This window comes from Bufo gargarizans, chromosome 5, assembly GCF_014858855.1.
Source record: "Bufo gargarizans isolate SCDJY-AF-19 chromosome 5, ASM1485885v1, whole genome shotgun sequence".
Taxonomy (NCBI): Eukaryota; Metazoa; Chordata; class Amphibia; order Anura; family Bufonidae; genus Bufo; species Bufo gargarizans.
Genome location: NC_058084.1, coordinates 43,364,869 through 43,384,406, shown reverse-complemented (window position 1 = coordinate 43,384,406; position 19,538 = coordinate 43,364,869). Strand labels below are relative to the sequence as shown.

At 38.1% G+C, this 19,538-nt stretch overlaps 1 protein-coding gene across 1 annotated transcript in view; it reads right to left on the bottom strand.

Annotated features, from left to right (window-relative positions):
- Positions 1 to 19,538, bottom strand: part of CSMD3 (CUB and Sushi multiple domains 3) — a 1,090,172-nt gene that overhangs the window by 10,235 nt on the left and 1,060,399 nt on the right. The window contains exons 59-65 of the mRNA XM_044293228.1: positions 18,394 to 18,567; positions 15,729 to 15,802; positions 14,728 to 14,839; positions 11,580 to 11,759; positions 6,508 to 6,573; positions 2,304 to 2,462; positions 675 to 787 (exon numbers count right to left, since the gene is read on the bottom strand). Coding sequence (XP_044149163.1) covers positions 675 to 787; positions 2,304 to 2,462; positions 6,508 to 6,573; positions 11,580 to 11,759; positions 14,728 to 14,839; positions 15,729 to 15,802; positions 18,394 to 18,567 — 878 coding nt within the window. The remainder of the gene's footprint in view (positions 1 to 674; positions 788 to 2,303; positions 2,463 to 6,507; positions 6,574 to 11,579; positions 11,760 to 14,727; positions 14,840 to 15,728; positions 15,803 to 18,393; positions 18,568 to 19,538) is intronic.

The window sequence follows — 19,538 nt, the reverse complement described above, 5'->3', positions numbered from 1 at the left end:
TTTTCCTGACAATCCTCTCCAGGCTTCCGTCATCCCTGCTGCTTGTGCACCTTTTTCTTCCACACTTGTCCCTTCCACATAACTTTCTATTAATGCGCTTTGATACAGCACTTCGGGAACATCCAACTTATTTTTCAATTATCTTTTGAGGCTTTCCCTCCTTTTGGAGGGTGTCAATGATGGTGTTCTGCACAACTGTCAGGTCAGCAGTCTTTCCCATGATTGTGATTCCTACTGAACCAGACTGAGAGACAATTTAAAGGCTCAGTAACCCTTTGCAGGTGTTATGGATTAATTAGCTGACTAAAGTGTGACACTTTGAGCATAGAATAGTAAACCTTTTCACAATATTCTAATTTTCTGAGATTGTGATTTTGGGGTTTTCATAAGCTGTAAGCCATAATTATCCAAATTATAACAAATGAAGGCTTGTAATATCTTGCTTTGCATGTAACGAGTCTATCTCATATATTAGTTTCACCTTTTAAGTTGCATTACTGAAATAAATGAACTTTTGCACGATATTCAAATTTTTCGAGTTTCACCCATAAATACTTGCATGTTTTCTCCTCTTCCTCTACTCTATTTATACCAAGTTAATTCATCTTGATTCAGTGAAGCAATTTCATAACTACCCAAGCATAGTAAACATGTTATAATAGATTTATGCTTACAAATCCGTCCATTGCCCATTTCTCGTCTTTTATCTTGCTCATGGAAGTTTGAGTTGATGATTTTACTGAATGTATGTGCAGAATCAAGCGTGCTTCTTGGCTTTTGTAAACTCCTGAAAAATAAATTTTTTATTCAAACATGAAGCAAAAAATTACTGAAATAAATTTAGCACTGAAATAAATTTAGCACTTTACTCAAACTTTTTACTATGTTATGTACTATGTACTATGTTATGTACTATGTTACTATGTCTGGGCTCTGGCTGGGCCACTCAAGGACAATTCACAAAGTTGCATCTACGTCGCTCCTATATTGTCTTGGCTGTTTCTTTAGTTGCTTTTTTGCAAACTCCTACCAGGATTTAATGTGTCTTTTAAGATGTTTCTGCCTGGACACTTTACCATAAAGCCCAGATTGGTGGAGGGCTGCAGTAATGTTTGACCTTCCAAAAGTTTCTTCCAATAGCACACAGTGGGGGCGAGCTATCAAACTGGTGTAAAGTATAACTGGCTTATTTTCCTATAGCAACCAATCAGATTCCACCTTTCAATTTAAAAAGTAGCTGTGAAAAATGAAAGTTAGAGTCTGGTTGCTAGGGGCAACTAAGCCAGTTCTACTTTACATCAGTTTGATAAATCTTCCCCAGTATCTTTTGAGCTCAGCCAGAGTGACTATTGAGTTCTTGGCCACCTCTCTTTCCAAGGACCTTCCCCCTGATTACTTAGTTTGGTGGGTTGGCAGGGTTTTGGAAGAGTCCTAGTTTTTTTCATTTTTTCCATTTACGAAATATGGAAGCCACGGTGTGTTTGGGAGCGTTCAGTGAAGCAGAACTTTTTGTACCCTTCTCCAGACCTATACCTCTGCATAATTCTGTCTTTGAGTTCTTTTGGCATTTATTCCTACTCATAGCTTGGTGTTTTTTTGGTGAAATGAATTGTTTGCTGTCAAAATTTGTATAGGCAGAAGTGTTTCTTTCCAACTTATCCAAACATAACATTTTTTAATAAATTAAAATATATAAAATTTGTCTTACAAAAAAAGGCACCTTAGACTTTATTGCCCATGGAATTGGATCAGGAGCTAACTGGCCTTCATGAACAGAGTACTGATGTGCAGTCTAAAAGAATATAATGTATTTCACTCATAAGAAATATATAGATTTTTTTAAGGAAAAGTGTGAACAATTTAATTAGGTTGCAGAGACATTTTTATTGTAGATAGCATGGAGCGGCTTGCATATTCAAGTTTGATAGCTTCAACTGGAAAAAGTATTCTATAAATGTCACTGAACAGAGATCCATTTATACTCCAAATAACCCAAAAGGAACCTATTTCAGATAAGTAAATGGCTTGAAATCAAATACAAAAAAGAAAAAAAAAAGAAAGATCATTAGTTGTAAAGTTTTATCCCTTTTTAGAAGGTTTAAAACTTTGCTAAAAAATGTCACAGGAGCAAAAATGCAACCATAGCATTCTACGAGAGTCGTCATTACATGTTAAATAGCATGTGCCATATAATTAGGAAACAATTCCAAATTGAACCTAGCAAAGAAAAAATGAATTATGAAAGTGACAATGTATAATAAAGTATAGTCGGACTATGCATTAACTGGAATAGCAATAATTACCTGACAAAAGGAACTGAGTGTTGCTGTTGATAAGCGTTGCATTCACCTTCCCTGTTGATACATTGTAGCTGTTAACTGTCAAATTCATTGGTTGATTCTTTCCTTTCAAATTGTAAAAGCCTTTCCATATATAATTCCGAGAGAACACATCATCTGGAACTGGAGAACCAGAAGAAATATTCATTATATTAAGGCAACTATTAAAAATGTTCATTCAAACGGAGAGAGTGTTAGCAGAGACTGAAATCCTTTAATGGAATGAAGCTTATAGGTTAAAAAATGAAGAATATTGGGTCAACGTAAAAAAGTTGAGACAAGAAGAACCATAATTAATATTGAGCTTTATGTGAGTATAATATATGAAGATGGAACCATGTAATTCTCAACTTCCAAGGACGTGGTACTACAATAAAATTTCTGCCCAAAAAAAACTTTCTGGCAAATTTTCAATCAGATTATAAACAATTGCTTGTGATTCAAGCAATAGACAAACGTATTCAAATTATTTTTTTAGAAAGACAGTACTTACAAAGAAGGACATCCCCCATTCAATGTTTTTCATGTTTAAAAAGGATCTGTAAACTTACCTGAAGTGTCTCTTTCAGGAAATACTTATATTTCCCATAAAATGATATGGCATATTTTCTTAGAGTGAGTCCTGTTTTTCTTAGCGTCTTTAGAGTCTGTTCTTCTCAAAAATGCATAACTAAATTGACAACCAGTTGTTACCATTCTCCTTGTCAATAGGATATGTCGCTTCCTACACATTCTAACACTGTCAGCACTAATGGGACACTATCAGACTGCATGAAAATACCCCACTGACAACAAAAACTGTAACACCCAATTGTCAATTTATTTCCAAATGTCTATATCTCTTACAAGAATGAATAACAGAAGCACAAAAAAGTACCCAGGTTAGATAGGAGCATCTGCCAGGACCTGTGGTTACATCATCCTCAATATCACAGGTTCTGTATATCTAGTAAAGGAACAGCACAGAGCATGGTGTAGTTCCTTAGTTAGATACGAGCATCTGCCAGGCCCTGTAATTACATCATCAAAGGAACTGCACAAAGCATGATCACAGGTCCTTCAACTAACAACAGCGTTGAGCAGGATGAGCTCTTCACTAAGACTAGAATGGAATGGTAATGGAGGTCCTCCTCCTTTCTCTTCATTTTCACACCATTCCCTATTTTTACTCATATCTCACTCACAGGGGCGTAACTACCATAGTGGCAGACAATGCGACTGCTATGGGCCCCAGGGCAAGATGGGGCCCTGTTGTGAATCATTCCCTCTTCTACTGGAGGTAAAAACTTGGTCAGGACTCTACCCTCTAAAGGAATAACTTTTAGCAAACGAGGCAGTGGAAAAAATGGCCCAAGGGTCATTGAATTGGTTTAGGTGGAAATTCTTCTGTCCTGTGTGGGGGGCCTGGTTTGATCCTTGCTATGGGGCCCTTACATCTCTATGTACGCCACTGCTCACTCATATATATAGTACTGCAGACAGTTATAACCACTGTTAACTCATGTACCTCACATGTACCTCACACAATAACCATAATATATAACTGACCACATATGTATGTACACACTGAATCTATTATACTTTGCATGTACTTCTCATATCAGTACACACTGTATCTATTATACAGTATAATAGATGCAGTGGACACAGGTATGTAGCATACACAGCAGTGTACTGTTATGTGATATACAAGGTATAATAGAGGCAGTGTGTTAAGATATGCAATATATAAAGCAGTGTACTGACATGTGAGGTACAAGGTATTAAAGATGCAGTGTGTTCAGATATATAGTATATACAGTAGTGTACTGATGTGATGTGAGGTAAAAGCTGCAAGTTATACCTCACATATCAGTAAACTGCTATATATACTGGCCAAGAAAGGGTAAGGGCAGGGGCTATGAATAGGTCATGGGGGACCAATTTAGATTCTTGCTCTGGGGCCCAGTGATTTTTATCTATGCCCCTGCCAATACACCTTTTTATGGTATTAAAGGGTCCTAGACTGGGCCCAGTCTAAGCGAAACGTAGATCTCCAGTGCAGTGGGGACTTAGCTCTCTCATGAGAGTCTTGTTCCTGCTCTAATGGCTACAATCAGTAGAAATGCCAATCTGGTCCGTATAGTGACCACAGTATCTAAGTAGTTACAGAGAGACCAGACTCCCTCTGTCTCCCATCAGTAACCCATGAATAAGCAAACAGGGTACCAAAGTCTGTGCACAACAGACTGGGATCTAATGAAGGCCTGCCTACAGTCTTTCACATCAGGCTGCGCCGCTTTGAACACCCTGATGGTGATTGTCAGTATGGCACAAAATAATGCATTGTACAGCATAAACTGTACAATGCATTATAGCAGACATCAAAAGATTGTCTGCTATGGTCCCCTTGTGGGACTAGTCAATGGTTAAAAAAAAAAGTAAAAATAAAGTTTTATTAAATAAAATAAATGCAAAAAAAAGTCCCCTTCATATATGGTGTCACCGCATCTGTAAGGACCCACAATTATCAAATAATTTATCCCACAAAGTGAACATTGTTAACAAAAAATACACCATTGTGGTTTTTTTTCTTATTTGCCACAAAAAAAAAGAAAGCGACCAAAAAGTGTTATGTACCCCAAAATTACAGCTTTACAAAAAAGTTTTAAAAACACCCATACAAAATGGTGGACAGTGTGACATGGATTTGGCAAGGTGAATGGCAATCAACAAATTACACATCTAAATGTGGGGATCACAGTCACTACAAATGAACTTCAGTGATTCACATTTGTGCTTTTTAGCACCAAATTTGTTGAGCACTGTTCATCATGTCACTAGAAAACCCCTTCACCTGTGGCCTCCTTGCAGCCTACCCAGTGCCGACCATTGTATAACGTCAACGCTTACTATTGCAGCTTAGTCCATTTCACTTGAATGGGAATGAGCTGCACCTAGGCCACATGACCAATGAATGCAACGTCACAAGGCCTGATAAGAGGCCTAAGAGCTCACAGTGTACCATAGTTTATAGTTAACCTTTTGTATATACAGCCTCCTATTTAGTTTTACAATTTTAAAAATGTTGTTAGCTTTTTTTTCATGGGAAAAAAGCAAAAATACTATTTTTGAAGTTAGGCTAGTTTTCCACTTTTGGCTGCCTCTCTGGTGGGCTGTTTCGGCATAGAACATGGAATTAACCGGATATCGTCCGGGGAAAAAACTGCTGCATGCAGCATTTTTTGTCTGGCCAATTCCCTGCATTTTCTGCCAGAAAACATCTGTTTTCAAGGGTGAAACTTGCCTTCATTTTATAATTTTTTCCCCCCATTTTTCCTCTTATAGAAATTCTGCGATTGGCATTAGTTAACAATAGGACATTTTCTGATGTGGCTAGGAAACCTCTGAACACATTTAGACATTGACAGCAGCTAGTGGGGCACCCAATCAAGCTTTTGAGAATTGAAATGGACTTTACAAGGCATAAGTAAGTGGTCATACATGTTTCTTTTCTGTTCAGTCGCCATAAATGTATACAACACATAAGAATAGAATTTCATTTACCAATTATCCTAAAAGCTTTACGTTTTTATTCCATTACTGTAATCATATTGACCAAATGAATTATGTATCAAGACACTGTCTCTTTTTTATCTGCATAATTTACAAACTAAATGTACCTAATGTATTCAGCCAAAACAAGAAATGCAAATAAGTAAAACTATATCACTACAACTACAAAAAAATAAAAATAATCTGCACATTGTAGGTCAATTGTTCAACAAGCTGTTCACACTAGAATAACACTTGGTTGTAATCCTTTGAACTGGAAGATTTTTTATTCTTAACTTTTAAAACTGTAAACCTGGTAAGTACCGGTGATGAGCAAATCAATTAGCCCATTTTGTGACTAATTAACTTGATGCTATGTGGGAAAATCGTTTTCACATTTCATGGTGTGTTAGATTCACAGCTTTGCGCATGATTTAAGGAAATGTTAGTGAACCGAAATGGCAATGTGTGTTGATTTCTTCATGAGTTCCCTTGTAAATGGAAAGCAATATATTTATTAAAAATTAGCAAACATTATTAAAAAGACAATACTAAACAATAAACAAAACTTGTTTGAAACCTTTTAGATTTTGACCTTTAGTCTTAAAAGCTACTAAAGGTTTACTATACTTACCACTTAGTTTTGGACCTGAAGTCCCCATAACTGGCTTTGTTTTATTCTCGAATGGCTTAGAACCAGCTAGAAAACGATATAAATTATTAGTTCAGTAAAACATTTATAGGATGCTGGTTTTAGTTATATGCATTGCATACAATATCATATTTGTATTTATCATATTAAATGTATTTCTTAAATATTTGTAACCTGGAGATGAATTGCAGCAAAATTAGTCAAATGTATGGATTACATATTCAATTCCCATAATAAGTATTTCACAAATCCATACTCCTCCGATCCTACAGAATTCAAATATGTATCTCCTTCCCCACCTACTTGACCTTAATCCCAATACCTTTAATTCATCTCCTTCCTTTTCCCTAGTCCTAAACCCTAGTCCTAAACCTCTATGCCTCTAATCTTTTTCCTCTTGTAAATTCTGTGGGTCTTCTTTACCAAACTTTTTTATTGATATTTTTCCCTTATGATGGAGGATGCAGTGTTTATACTTATTGTATTACTACTACTGGAGTCCGTGTGGACTAATTCTAACACCGCTTATTCCTAATTCCTAATATGGATTACATATTCAATTCCCATAATAAGTATTTCACAAATCCATACTCCTCCGATCCTACAGAATTCAAATATGTATCTCCTTCCCCACCTACTTGACCTTAATCCCAATACCTTTAATTCATCTCCTTCCTTTTCCCTAGTCCTAAACCTCTATGCCTCTAATCTTTTTCCTCTTGTAAATTCTGTGGGTCTTCTTTACCAAACTTTTTTATTGATATTTTTCCCTTATAATGGAGGATGCAGTGTTTATACTTATTGTATTACTACTACTGGTGTCCGTGTGGACTAATTTTAACACCGCTTATTCCTACACCTTTATAACATTAAAACTTAACTTTTATTTTATTTTACTATAGTAGTCAGTCATTTAGAAAAGCAATTTAAAACTTTAGCTAGTCACTCAGTTTACTCTATCTGGATAGTGGATGTTCCTACTATTATCTCATAGCAGGATGGATACATAATTTCCCTGCTGGTTGCGCACTGCCAGCATATCAGCGGATACAACATCTCAGATTCATCTCATACGAGCCATTCTAGTCAAGTTTTGATGCACATAAATATCTGTAACTGACGTATGACATCACCATGCCAGCCGACGTAATGATGTCATCACACACTGCGGGAGATTTTGCACTGGATATTCAATCAAGATGGCAGGGGCGGACTCTTTGCGATACCGTCCTTAATATTAATGTCAGATGCCGCAATCAGCGATAAAGGCGGCATATGAGCGGTAGAATCGCCATTTCCTGTCATTGCACCCACTACTTGCAAAGAAATGCACTTCATGACAAGTAAATCCTCACAAAGAAATTTCTTTTGTAAAATTTAGCAAAGCAGCTGAATAAAATTTTCAAGAACTTCTCTAAACACTAGCAACCACCTCAGTAAGGTGGACAGATAAGTGAAGAAAAGAACAATCAACAGGTGGCTCTATACAAATACATTTTATTGAATATCTTAGGGCTATACTAAATTTTTCTTTACATGTACAAAACTATTCAGATCCAGGTCCTGGTTTGAATACTGTAGAATATTTTTCATGAAACAACTCCTTTAACATGCCCGATTTCTGCCTATAACATGAAGACAGGTCCCTTGCCTTTAATTAATTATATATTAACTCTACTTTTGTACTAAAGGAATCACTATCTTATACAAGTACATAGACAATAAGAATAAAAAAGTTGCAGGTCCATCTAGTCCCAACTATAATCCTGCTTTGTTGAAAAAGGTAAGAGTCCCAATGAGGCAGATGACAATTGTCCCATATGGAAATTCCTTCCTGACTCCTCATTTGGAATAAATTGCTAAATCAACATCTCATCTCCAGAATCTGGTACTCGTTGTTTGTAATATTATTACTTTCAGGAAAGACATCCACACCATTCTTGAACCAACTACAGTCAGGTCCATAAATATTGGGACATCGACACAATGCTAACATTTTGGCTCTATACATTATTCAAGGGATTCAAGTGCCCCAAAAATGTACTAGCTAGAAGAAAAGTAAATATCCAAATAAAATCTAATCAAAAGAATCAAATGTGATTGTCAAAAATGACAAAATATTTAAAAAAGTTTGTAGATACTAAATATAAATATTAAATAATTGGTAATTGAATATTAACCTTTTCCTGCCTAGCACCATTATAGTAGTACATATCTACTATCTATTGCAGAGATGACATGGACTCAGGAGCTTTCCTCATAGCATCACATGTAGGTGCTAGCTGGCACCTCGCTCTCACTCTGGAGCTGGTGCTGATTCTTTAAGTTTAATCTTTTATATGCCATAGTCAATGCTGCACATGGCATCTAACAAAAAATATGTAGAAGACTCCCTGTTGATGTGATCATTAGTATAAACAGGAGGGAGTTGACATGGCAGTTCTGGTAGTCCCCTACTAAGACTTAAAAAATTAATTAAATCAAACAAATTAAAGTAGAAAAAAATAAAAGTCACATTTTCTCCCTTTCAGATGCCAATATATAACTTTTTTTTTTTTTAAATGGCCAAATTTGTAAAGGCCATGCAAGAAAATTAAATCAATATTCTCATAAGATGAACATTGAAAAAAAGATATAAAAAATAATGCCACAATTTGTGGTTTTTGTTCAAATGATCTCTCATAAAACATGAATAAAAAAGTTGTATGTACCCAGAAATAGCACCAAAAGAATTGAAAATTTACCCATTTGACCCATTTGCAAAAATGAAGCTCACACATCTCTGTCAATGGGAAAATAGAAAAGTTATGGGTCTTTAAATGCAGCAAAACAGCATCAAAATCAAATACTTTTATTATGCAAGTAGAATATCATAAAAACTATACAAATGTAATACACTGTACTGACTCGTAGAATAAAATGTAGAATAAAATGAATATGTGATTTATACCACCTGGTGAACACCCAGAAAAAAATTGCAGAATTGTTTTTTTTCATGCTGAACATCAAAACTAACTACCTAACTAACTAAATGATACATTATATGTATCCCAAAAAGGTGACATTAAAAACAGACAAAAAAACTTTCTCCCAAATAAAACAAGTCCTAATATGGATATTTCGATGGGAAAACATTAAGGCTTGCATAACTTTTGAAATGCAAAGAGGTGAAAGAAAATACTTAGTCCCAGTGGCCAATCTGCAAAAACGGTAGACCACACGATGGCTATATTGGGGAGAGGGTACTGAACTGTTCCCTGCTTAAAAACACTGCATTTTCATGCAGCCACCACTAGGGAAAGTTAAATGCAAAAATAATATTGTAGCTTCCATTGTAGCTTCCCCTAGTGGTGGCTACAATAGAAGAGATGTATCCAGGGCTTTTTTTCTGGCGGAACGCACCGGAACGGCGTTCCGCCACCTTTTGACATCGCAGCCTGCTATGCTCCAGCATCGCAGGCTGCGATGTATCAGCGGGGAGGGACTGGGAGGAGGAGCTGGGGGCCGGTGCGTTCACTGTGCTCCGGCCCCCAGCTCCAGACTAGTTATAAAATGTGTACAATTAATAAGGATTCTATTCATGAGGCCCCCTCTGTAGTAGAACATTCAATATAGCCATCCTACTCACAGGGCTGTTATCTTAATGCAGGGCGGCCGGGCAGACGAGCGGCAGCGTCACTGACTGACGTCACGTGCCTGCGCCGCCTACTTTATTAATGAAGTAGGCGGCGCAGGCACGTGACGTCAGTCAGTGACGCTGCCGCTCGTCTGCCCGGCCGCCCTGCATTAAGATAACAGCCCTGTGAGTAGGATGGCTATATTGAATGTTCTACTACAGAGGGGGCCTCATGAATAGAATCCTTATTAATTGTACACATTTTATAACTAGTCTGTACTGGAGCCGTAATGGGGGGGTCTGTGGATGGCACTGTTATGGGGGGGTCTGTGGATTGCACTGTTATGGGGGGGGTCTGTGGATGGCACTGTTATGGGGTGGGGGGGGTCTGTGGATGGCACTGTTAAGGGGGGGGTCTGTGGATGGCACCGTTATGGGGTGGGGGGTCTGTGGATGGCACTGTTATGGGGTGGGGGGGTCTGTGGATGGCACTGTTATGGGGTGGGGGGGTCTGTGGATGGCACTGTTATGGGGTGGGGGGTCTGTGGATGGCACTTTTATGGGGTGGGGGGGTCTGTGGATGGCACTGTTATGGGATGGGGGATCTGTGGATGCCATCCCCAGATCCCCCATTAACAGTGCCATCCCCAGATTCCCCATTAACAGTGCCATCCCCATCTGGGGGGTTTCTTTGCTGGGCTGGACTTTTATAGCCCCCCCCCCCCCCCAAAATTTTACTTGCATCCCTGTTCTCTAAAGGGGCAGTTTTAGGGGGCGGTCCTAGGGGTGGGTAGGGGCGTGGCCAGGGGAGGGGGGGAGTTCCACCACCTTTTCTTTGAGAAAAAAAGCCCTGTATCAGTGTATTTTTTTCCAGCTTTCTGGTGTAAATGCATTGAGAAGTTTGGTGCTCAGAATATGAGCTCCATATATTTGAAGCATCTGTTCCACTTTATGTGATATAGTCGGATAAAGTGAGTGAGGCCAAAAGCAATGTTTTTTTATTACAATTTGTATTTAATTAAATATACTATATTAGTATGTAAAATTTCTTCCACTTGATTTAAAAAAAAAATATTTGGGTCAGAAATCTGGCGCATTACACATGTTCGGCATTGTCTAAGAGTGACTGATGCACATACACCAGGAAAATAGATGCAGGGAGCCCATACTAAGTTTTGCTATGGGGCCCTATGAGATCTGCGTACACCCCTGCTCTCCCATGATGTCCAATATATGTTGCGTCCTTAAGGGGGTAATATCTGGCTCATAATACTAGACATTTTTAAATAAAAATGTTAAAGTCGGATTTCCATTTTCTTCATTTTACATGGAGCTCATTGTGATGAATGAATGCATTAAAAAAACAAAAATCTCACATTAGATTTTTCTGCCAAGTACAAATAATTCAAATGTTTCAAGACAAGTAATATTACATTACCTGTGCAAACTGGAACTTTTCCGCTCCATGTGTTATCTGGCTGGCAAATTCTGTGCTCAGTCCCTCCCGAGAGAAGATATCCCGGCTGGCAAGTGTAAATTAATGTATAACCAAGTGACGGAAGATCTATTCCAACAACATTTGAATGTGATGGAGATTCTGGCTGCTTGCAGCTGTGGGCTGTAGAATAAACAAGTGGTAAGCGACAGAGCTAAAACTCATTACTATTATTTATCTAGGAAATTGCGACAATGCTTTATAGTTGATGGAAGAACTTGGATCATTTAGATGCAATGTGGAATACATCTCCAAAATGACATAGTAGGAACCTGCTTAATAAGAACAAAAGATAGGCAAAGCTCTGCACAAGGCTACCTCCGTCAGTACCAGAGACTCTGAATGGATGGGCAGTGTTCCTACTCGATCTGCAAGCCATTCAAACAGGGGTGCCCACTTTTTCATGAGGGGGGACACCATTCCCATCAATCAGATACTCATATTATGGATAGGGGATACACTTTGATTGTGGGAAGACCCATTTAGATATCACCTCAAGTCTCAGCTTGGTGAGATGGGAGGAGTGACATATTGGGGTCAAGAGCAGAGATCAAATATTATGGATATGTTGCTTAAGAAAATATGGTTAAAAAATGATTATACAAAAATGGCCATTTTTTAACGGCCAGAAATGTCCTAATAATTTTTCTTAATATACTTTCTTTATTGATTTTATAGTTTTACAAGCAAAAGAGGCCCCTGAGGTTTAGGTCTTTCTGCAGTGCTTTTCATTGCAGAGCATACAGAATATGTACAACTTAGCCCTATATGCGGAGAACAGATTCTGTGTTATACAGTATGTGCTATGTCGCAGTAAATGCTGTTTTAGTTTTGCACTCCCGGCCTTCCCTGAGCCATAACTTTTTTATTTGTCTGTTCACATAGCCATATGAGGGCTTGTTTTTTCAGGACAAGTTTTACTTTCCAACGCCACCATTTAATATGGCATATGATGTAGTACTACATTACAGCTTTAAGGGTTTTTTATTTGCGACGTTCGATGTGCGATAAAACTGACCAGTTACTTTTATTCTACAGGTCAGTACAAATCCGGAGATACCATATATATATATATATATATATATATATATATACACTAACCTAAAGAATTATTAGGAACACCATACTAATACGGTGTTGGACCCCCTTTTACCTTCAGAACTGCCTTAATTCTAAGTGGCATTGATTCAACAAGGTGCCGATAGCATTCTTTAGAAATGTTGGCCCATATTGATAGGATAGCATCTTTCAGTTGATGGAGATTTGAGGGATGCACATCCAGGGCACGAAGCTCCCGTTCCACCACATCCCAAAGCTACTCTATTGGGTTGAGATCTGGTGACTGTGGGGGCCATTTTAGTACAGTGAACTCATTGTCATGTTCAAGAAACCAATTTGAATTGATTCAAGCTTTGTGACATGGTGCATTATCCTGCTGGAAGTAGCCATCAGAGGATGGGTACATGGTGGTCATGAAGGGATGGAGATGGTCAGAAACAATGCTCAGGTAGCCCATGGCATTTAAACGATGGCCAATTGGCACTTAGGGGCCTAAAGTGTGCCCAGAAAACATCCCCCACACCATTACACCACCACCACCAGCCTGCACAGTGGTAACAAGGCATGATGGATACATGTTCTCATTCTGTTTACACCAAATTCGGACTCTACCATTTGAATCTCAACAGAAATCGAGACTCATCAGACCAGGCAACATTTTTCCAGAGTTCAACAGTCCAATTTTGGTGAGCTCGTGCAAATTGTAGCCTCTTTTTCCTATTTGTAGTGGAGATGAGTGGTACCCGGTGTGGTCTTCTGCTGTTGTAGCCCACCTTTCTTTCCCATTCTGACATTCAGTTTGGAGTTCAGGAGATTGTCTTGACCAGGACCACAACCCTACATGCATTGAAGCAACTGCCATGTGATTTGTTGACTAGATAATCGCATTAATGAGAAATAGAACAGGTGTTCCTAATAATTCTTTAGGTGAGTGTATATACAGTTTTTCTTGCGTTTTAATAGTGATAAAAAAAAATTAAGTGGGAAAAAATCTGTTTTATTTTTTTGTCGCCATATTTTGACCCCTATTTTTTTAATAATGTCTATGGAGCTATTTGGGGGCTTATTTTTGCGTGGTGATCTGAAATTTTCATTGATACTATTATGGGGTGTGTATGACTTTTTGGTCACTTTTTTTTTTTTGTAAATGAAGCGACAAAAAACGGCGAATTGCCCATTTGGAAACTTTTTTCCGTTTTTGCTGTTTGCCGTATGGGAAATATATTTTTATATCCCACATCGCGACACCCATGATATTTTTATTTTTTTAGTTATTTTATTTTTATTTTGGGAAAAGGGGGGTGATTTGAATTTTAATGTTTTTTTATTTATTTTTACACTTTTTTAATAGTTCCAATAGGGAACTATAACATGCAATCATTAGATTGCTATTATCATAAACTCCAATGCACTTGCATTGGAATCTATGATGATTTTACTTCTTTCCTATGGAGCCCTATTACAAGCAAGAGCTCCATAGGAAATACTTTGCGGCAGCCTCCTGTCATTCATAAAGACAGGGGCTGCTGCATACATGCTCCGACTCCTCAGATCTCTACATGGGGGAGCCGGAGCACAGCCAAAAGTGCGCACTTTCGGTTTCAGCACGCTCAGATGTCCGAGATCAGCATTACTGACGGTTGTGGACACGAGCCGCAGGCTAAAAGAAGCAGGCAGCTATGGCGCCTGCAGTGGGCAGGAGCGGGCACCATCTTTAAACCACCCAGGGTTAAAACCTCTATATCAGGCTTTAGCGCAGTGAGGACAGGCAGGAGCTCTGTATTGCACATTGCTGCATTTGCCTATCCTCGTTTAAATCCCTTAATCCCCTTAACGCATAATGACATATATGTATGGCATTATTTATCTGCATTTGTAAGGAGCGGGCTGCTGCGGTGAGCACACTCTATACACTTAGTTACTCTTGTAGAGGGTTGAGTATAAGAAAATGCTAATTCACATTAGTGATGTGAATTTAAATTTAGAATTTAAAAAATAATTATATCAATGTCAACCATTCTCCAAAACTTACGGATACACTCTGTTGGCATGCCACTCCAGGTCAGGTCTGGAAGACAAGTACGAGTGGTGGATCCATGCAAGATATATCCTTTTTTGCATGAGAATTGAACAACTCTTCCAACCTGACAATAAGATAAAACCACAAAATTAATATGTATTGCAAACTGGATTGTTAATATTGCCAATAATCATCTCTTTTTGCAACTCTAATAAATCAGCCCTTTTACCCATGACCGCAACGAGGGATATGTATGTAGACAGTCTATAGCACACCTTATATACCCACTGAGCCAGCTTATGACAAATGACTTTCTTCATGAGCTACTCGCTGCCAACGTCAACATTTAGGAAATGGTCATAATAATCTGACTCAACCATGTAGTAGGATACCCTTCATGACCCAGAATTCTGTAAAGAGCTTCTCCCAGTTGGTACTCCTAACCTGTCCAGTACTTACACAGTCAACTATTAATTTGACTGGTCACCATGTAATGCTGTAATTCTTTTGCAAGAGATGTGGCATTCCCTGACCATAACAGCTGATGGCAGGGTTTGAGAATCCAATAGAACCCATACAATCTATAATAATAAAAGCCTCTGTGCCTGCGTTGTGTCCGTACGTGTGTGCAGATGTAAAATGCACATGCACGACGCGGCGGACAATCGGCACATATGCACGGACACCACCTGCGCTGCCCATACCTATGCAACAGGCGTGTACAGGGGGGAGAGCGCCCGGCGTTTAGAGCTGTTCAGAAATAAATGGCCACATAACTTGGGGGGAGGGGGCTGTGTGTGCTGCACTGTCAGTCTCAGCCACAGTCAACGGCCTCAGCCACCAGCCACAGCCACCAGTCAGTGCCAGTGCCATTTTATATACATTGTTCCTACTAATATTTATGCGCTACTGTTCTAGCGCCCGTTACTGTAACGGGCTTAATGTCTATTACAAGAATAAATATGTAACTAAATGATACACTTGTCATCTAAATAAGATATTCAACATTTTACCTGAAAACCATAAGTATTATTTTGGAAACCATGACGTGGCGTCCCTGGGTTTAAACAAGATGTCAAGGTAGGTTCTGAAAAGATGAAGAAATTAGAATATTAGTGGAACCATTTTTTTAAAGCAACACACATTATAAAATAATACATTTTAGAAGAATTGTAGGATTGAAGCCTGCAATGTTGTCATCATACAATTTTCAATATTCAAAAATGTAATTTTTAAATAAAAAAGGAATGAAAATGTAAATCTCACCATAATTTTTTAATACACAAAATTTTAGATTGATTTTAATGACAAAACTGAGCTTCAATTAATCAATGAATGCATAAAAATATAGTTATGTTAACCTGCTCCTCTACAAAATATTATCCATGCCCTGAAATCCCTTGGCATGCACAAATGCCTCATTGGCTTTTGAGGTGTAAAAAAATCCAAATTAAAGAGAAAAAAGATCCGGCACAACCTAAGTGATTGTTTCCCAAAGTATACTGTATGTAATGACCCTATTAGACAGCATTTGTGGTCCAATTATTTGGTACAAGTGTTCATAGGAAAGCTGATTTTTGCCCCTTATCGCTCCTGATTGGCCCCTATAATCGAGCAGCCAATTAGCATATCCCCTTATGTAATCTGGGATGTACTGCTAATATTCATTAGAAATGAATAAGGGAGAAATGATTGTGGTAGCAATTGCACTTCTACAAAACTACACTTAAATAAGCAAATGTAGCGAAGGGTATTATAATATAACTTAACATACAAAACCTCCCCTTATTAAAATATAACCTTTAATACATTGATCTAATTAAAAAGCTAAAGAATACCCCTAGATACAATACATCTAATATTCAGACATAGAGATATTAACCATAAGATTATCTCTGACAGACATTTTAACTGTGGTGGGACAAGGTGTGTTGTTCTTCTTACTCACAATTTGAAGTCTCAAGCATCCTAGAGAAGAGGATCAGTGGTGTAGGTTTTACTGGACAAGATAACCTCACTGTCCCTATTAGATCCCTCAACTATCCCTGCCTACAGGCAGAGCATCCGCCCTGAAAGGGGCGACCCAACCTCTCGGTGGCTAAGCTCTTTCTGATATCTATTGATGACCTATCTAAAACTTGAGGTATATGTCCCAGAGAAAAAATAGTAGTAAAAAACAGGATTATTTGCAACATGTTTTTTTACAATTTTCTTTCTCTGGGACATATACCTCAAGTTTCAGATAGGGCATCAATAGATATCAGAAAGAGCTTAGCCACCAAGAGGTGGGTTTGCCCCTTTCGGGCGGATGCTCTGCCTAAAGGCAGTGATAGGCGAGGGATCTAATAGGGACAGTGAGGTTATCTTGTCCAGTAAAACCTACACCACTGATCCTCTTGTCTATGATGCTTGAGACTTCAAATTGTGAGTAAGAAGAACAGCACACTTTGTCCCACCACAGTTAAAATGTCTGTCAGAGATAATCTTATGGTTAATATCTATATGTCTGAATATTAGACGTATTGTATCTAGGGGTATCTAGGGGTATTCTTTGGCTTTTTAGATACATATATTAAAGTTTATATTTTAATAAAGTAAGGTTTAGCAATTGCACTTCCCATATTCAGGTTTCATCAGCCTATGTAATCAGGCCAGTGCAAACGAGCACAGATGGATAGGTGATTGAACTGGCCAAACATTGGGCAGTGCAGATTTCTAGTGATCCTGGCCTAACGTATGCCATGAGACAGAACCACTTAGATTTGAAACATTAAACCATTTTGGCATCTAATCTTAGCATTTTCTCTTCATGCTTTAAAAAGGTTACTTAAAGTTTGGAGATTTTAAATGGATCAGTCCTGGATCTATTATTTTTAATTTTGGATCCTATCTATCTATCTATCTATATCATGATCACATTCCAAGAGCTATATCATTTTTATTTTCCCCTTCCTATCCAATCAGTGCTGCCAGGGTCAGACTATGCAATGACACATCCCCAATTGGTAAAACGTATCTGGACCTTCACTACAGACTGCTAAAAATGCATTAGGAGTAGGCAGGTAATTACTAAAAATAGACATCTCAGGAGCTATTACTTGTCCTCTTTAAGAAATGAAGCTATTTAGATAAGACAATTTCACATTTTGTGTTTAATGTGATACTTGCACAAAATAACTTAATTTTCCTATCACAGTGAGTTGTTTGATAACTCTCATCAGAAACGTATAGTGGTTTAATAAAGAACAGGCAAATTAAAGTATAAATATAAAGCTGCTTTCCTTATTAAAAATGTGATGGGAATTCGGAACTCTTAATAAATAGCCTCACATTAGCAGCTAAATTAGTTCTTTCTGTGCTAACAATGCATTATTTCATTTAAATTCTATTAGGTTGCAAGAAGTTATAAATATTGTTATCATTTAGAAAACCAGAAAAAAAAAATATTACCATAAACATCACTAGCCTTGTCTAGAGGTTGTATCCGGTATTTCGGGTCAGCCCCAATCTCTTGAATCAAAGTTAGCTGCAACACTATGCACAACCCAAAAAGTATTGATGTTTCCATAAAAAATATCGACTACCATTGACACATGAGATCTATGAAGCTTTTGCAGGTCTTATGATCTTTCTTAAAATATAAGGTTAGGATAAGCGTGCATAGCAGATTAGATTTACCTATACAGCGTGGAGGTGAGCTGCTCCAGGTTCCATCTGCTTGGCATATCCTAGTGCCAGAACCAACCAGAATATAGGATGGATTGCAAACAAAAGATACTTCGGACTGGAAGATAAAGCTTTTGCCTTCACGTTTTCCATTGGCAGGTATCCCAGGATCACCACAAAATTTGGCTGTAGAGAGAGGTGTAAAATGTTAAAGAGGAACTGATCATTAAGAAGCATTCACAATGATTAATATCTATCTACCAAAAAGTTTGGACTCATCCATTAAAACCCTTAATCCATAATCTGATGGAAAGTATTTTATGGTAGCTTGTTCTCATTATGCAGCAGCTTAGGCTACTTTCACACTAGCGTTTCTATTTTCCTGTTATTGAGATCTATTTTCCTGTTATTGAAAACGCTTCAGTTTTGTCCCCATTGTCAATGGGGACAAAACATAACTGAACAGAAAAGAATGCTTCAAAATGCATTCTATTCCATTCTCATACTGGAGCGCAAACCGCAGCATGGGATGCTACAATAGAAAAAGAATCCGTCCCCCATTGACTTTCAATGGAGTTCATGACGGATCCGTCTTGGGTATGTTAAAGATAATACAAACTGATCCGTTCATAACGGATGCAGATGGTTGTATTATCAGTAATGGAAGCATTTTTGCTGAACCCTGCCGGGCCCATCAAAAAAGCAAGTGTGAAAGTAGATTTAAAAGGATTTTCCAAGAGAGAACAAAGGGTTGTATGACATAAAGAAAAAACCCTGACTTGCAACCCTCACACTGCCACTTCTGTCCATATTTCTCCGGTCCCCACTGGGATTGCAACATGAAGTCACATACCATTCACATGACCACTGCAGCCAATCACAAGCCTCAGTAGTCAGGTGTTCATGAGCAGCATGTGACTACTGAGGCCGGTGGCTTCTGCAATCAAGTGATTAACGAATGGCACGTGACAGCTGTTGGTCAAGGGGTTGTCAGAGAAGTGGAGCCTGGATCGCTGGTGTGGGAGCATAATACAAAGCTACTACTTATGCTTATACCCTTAAACTTCCAGTCCTTCCAGTGACACCCATAATTATTAAAAAAATAGACTTAGAAAGAACCCTATTAGACAATCAACATTTTTAGCAATTATTGGAAC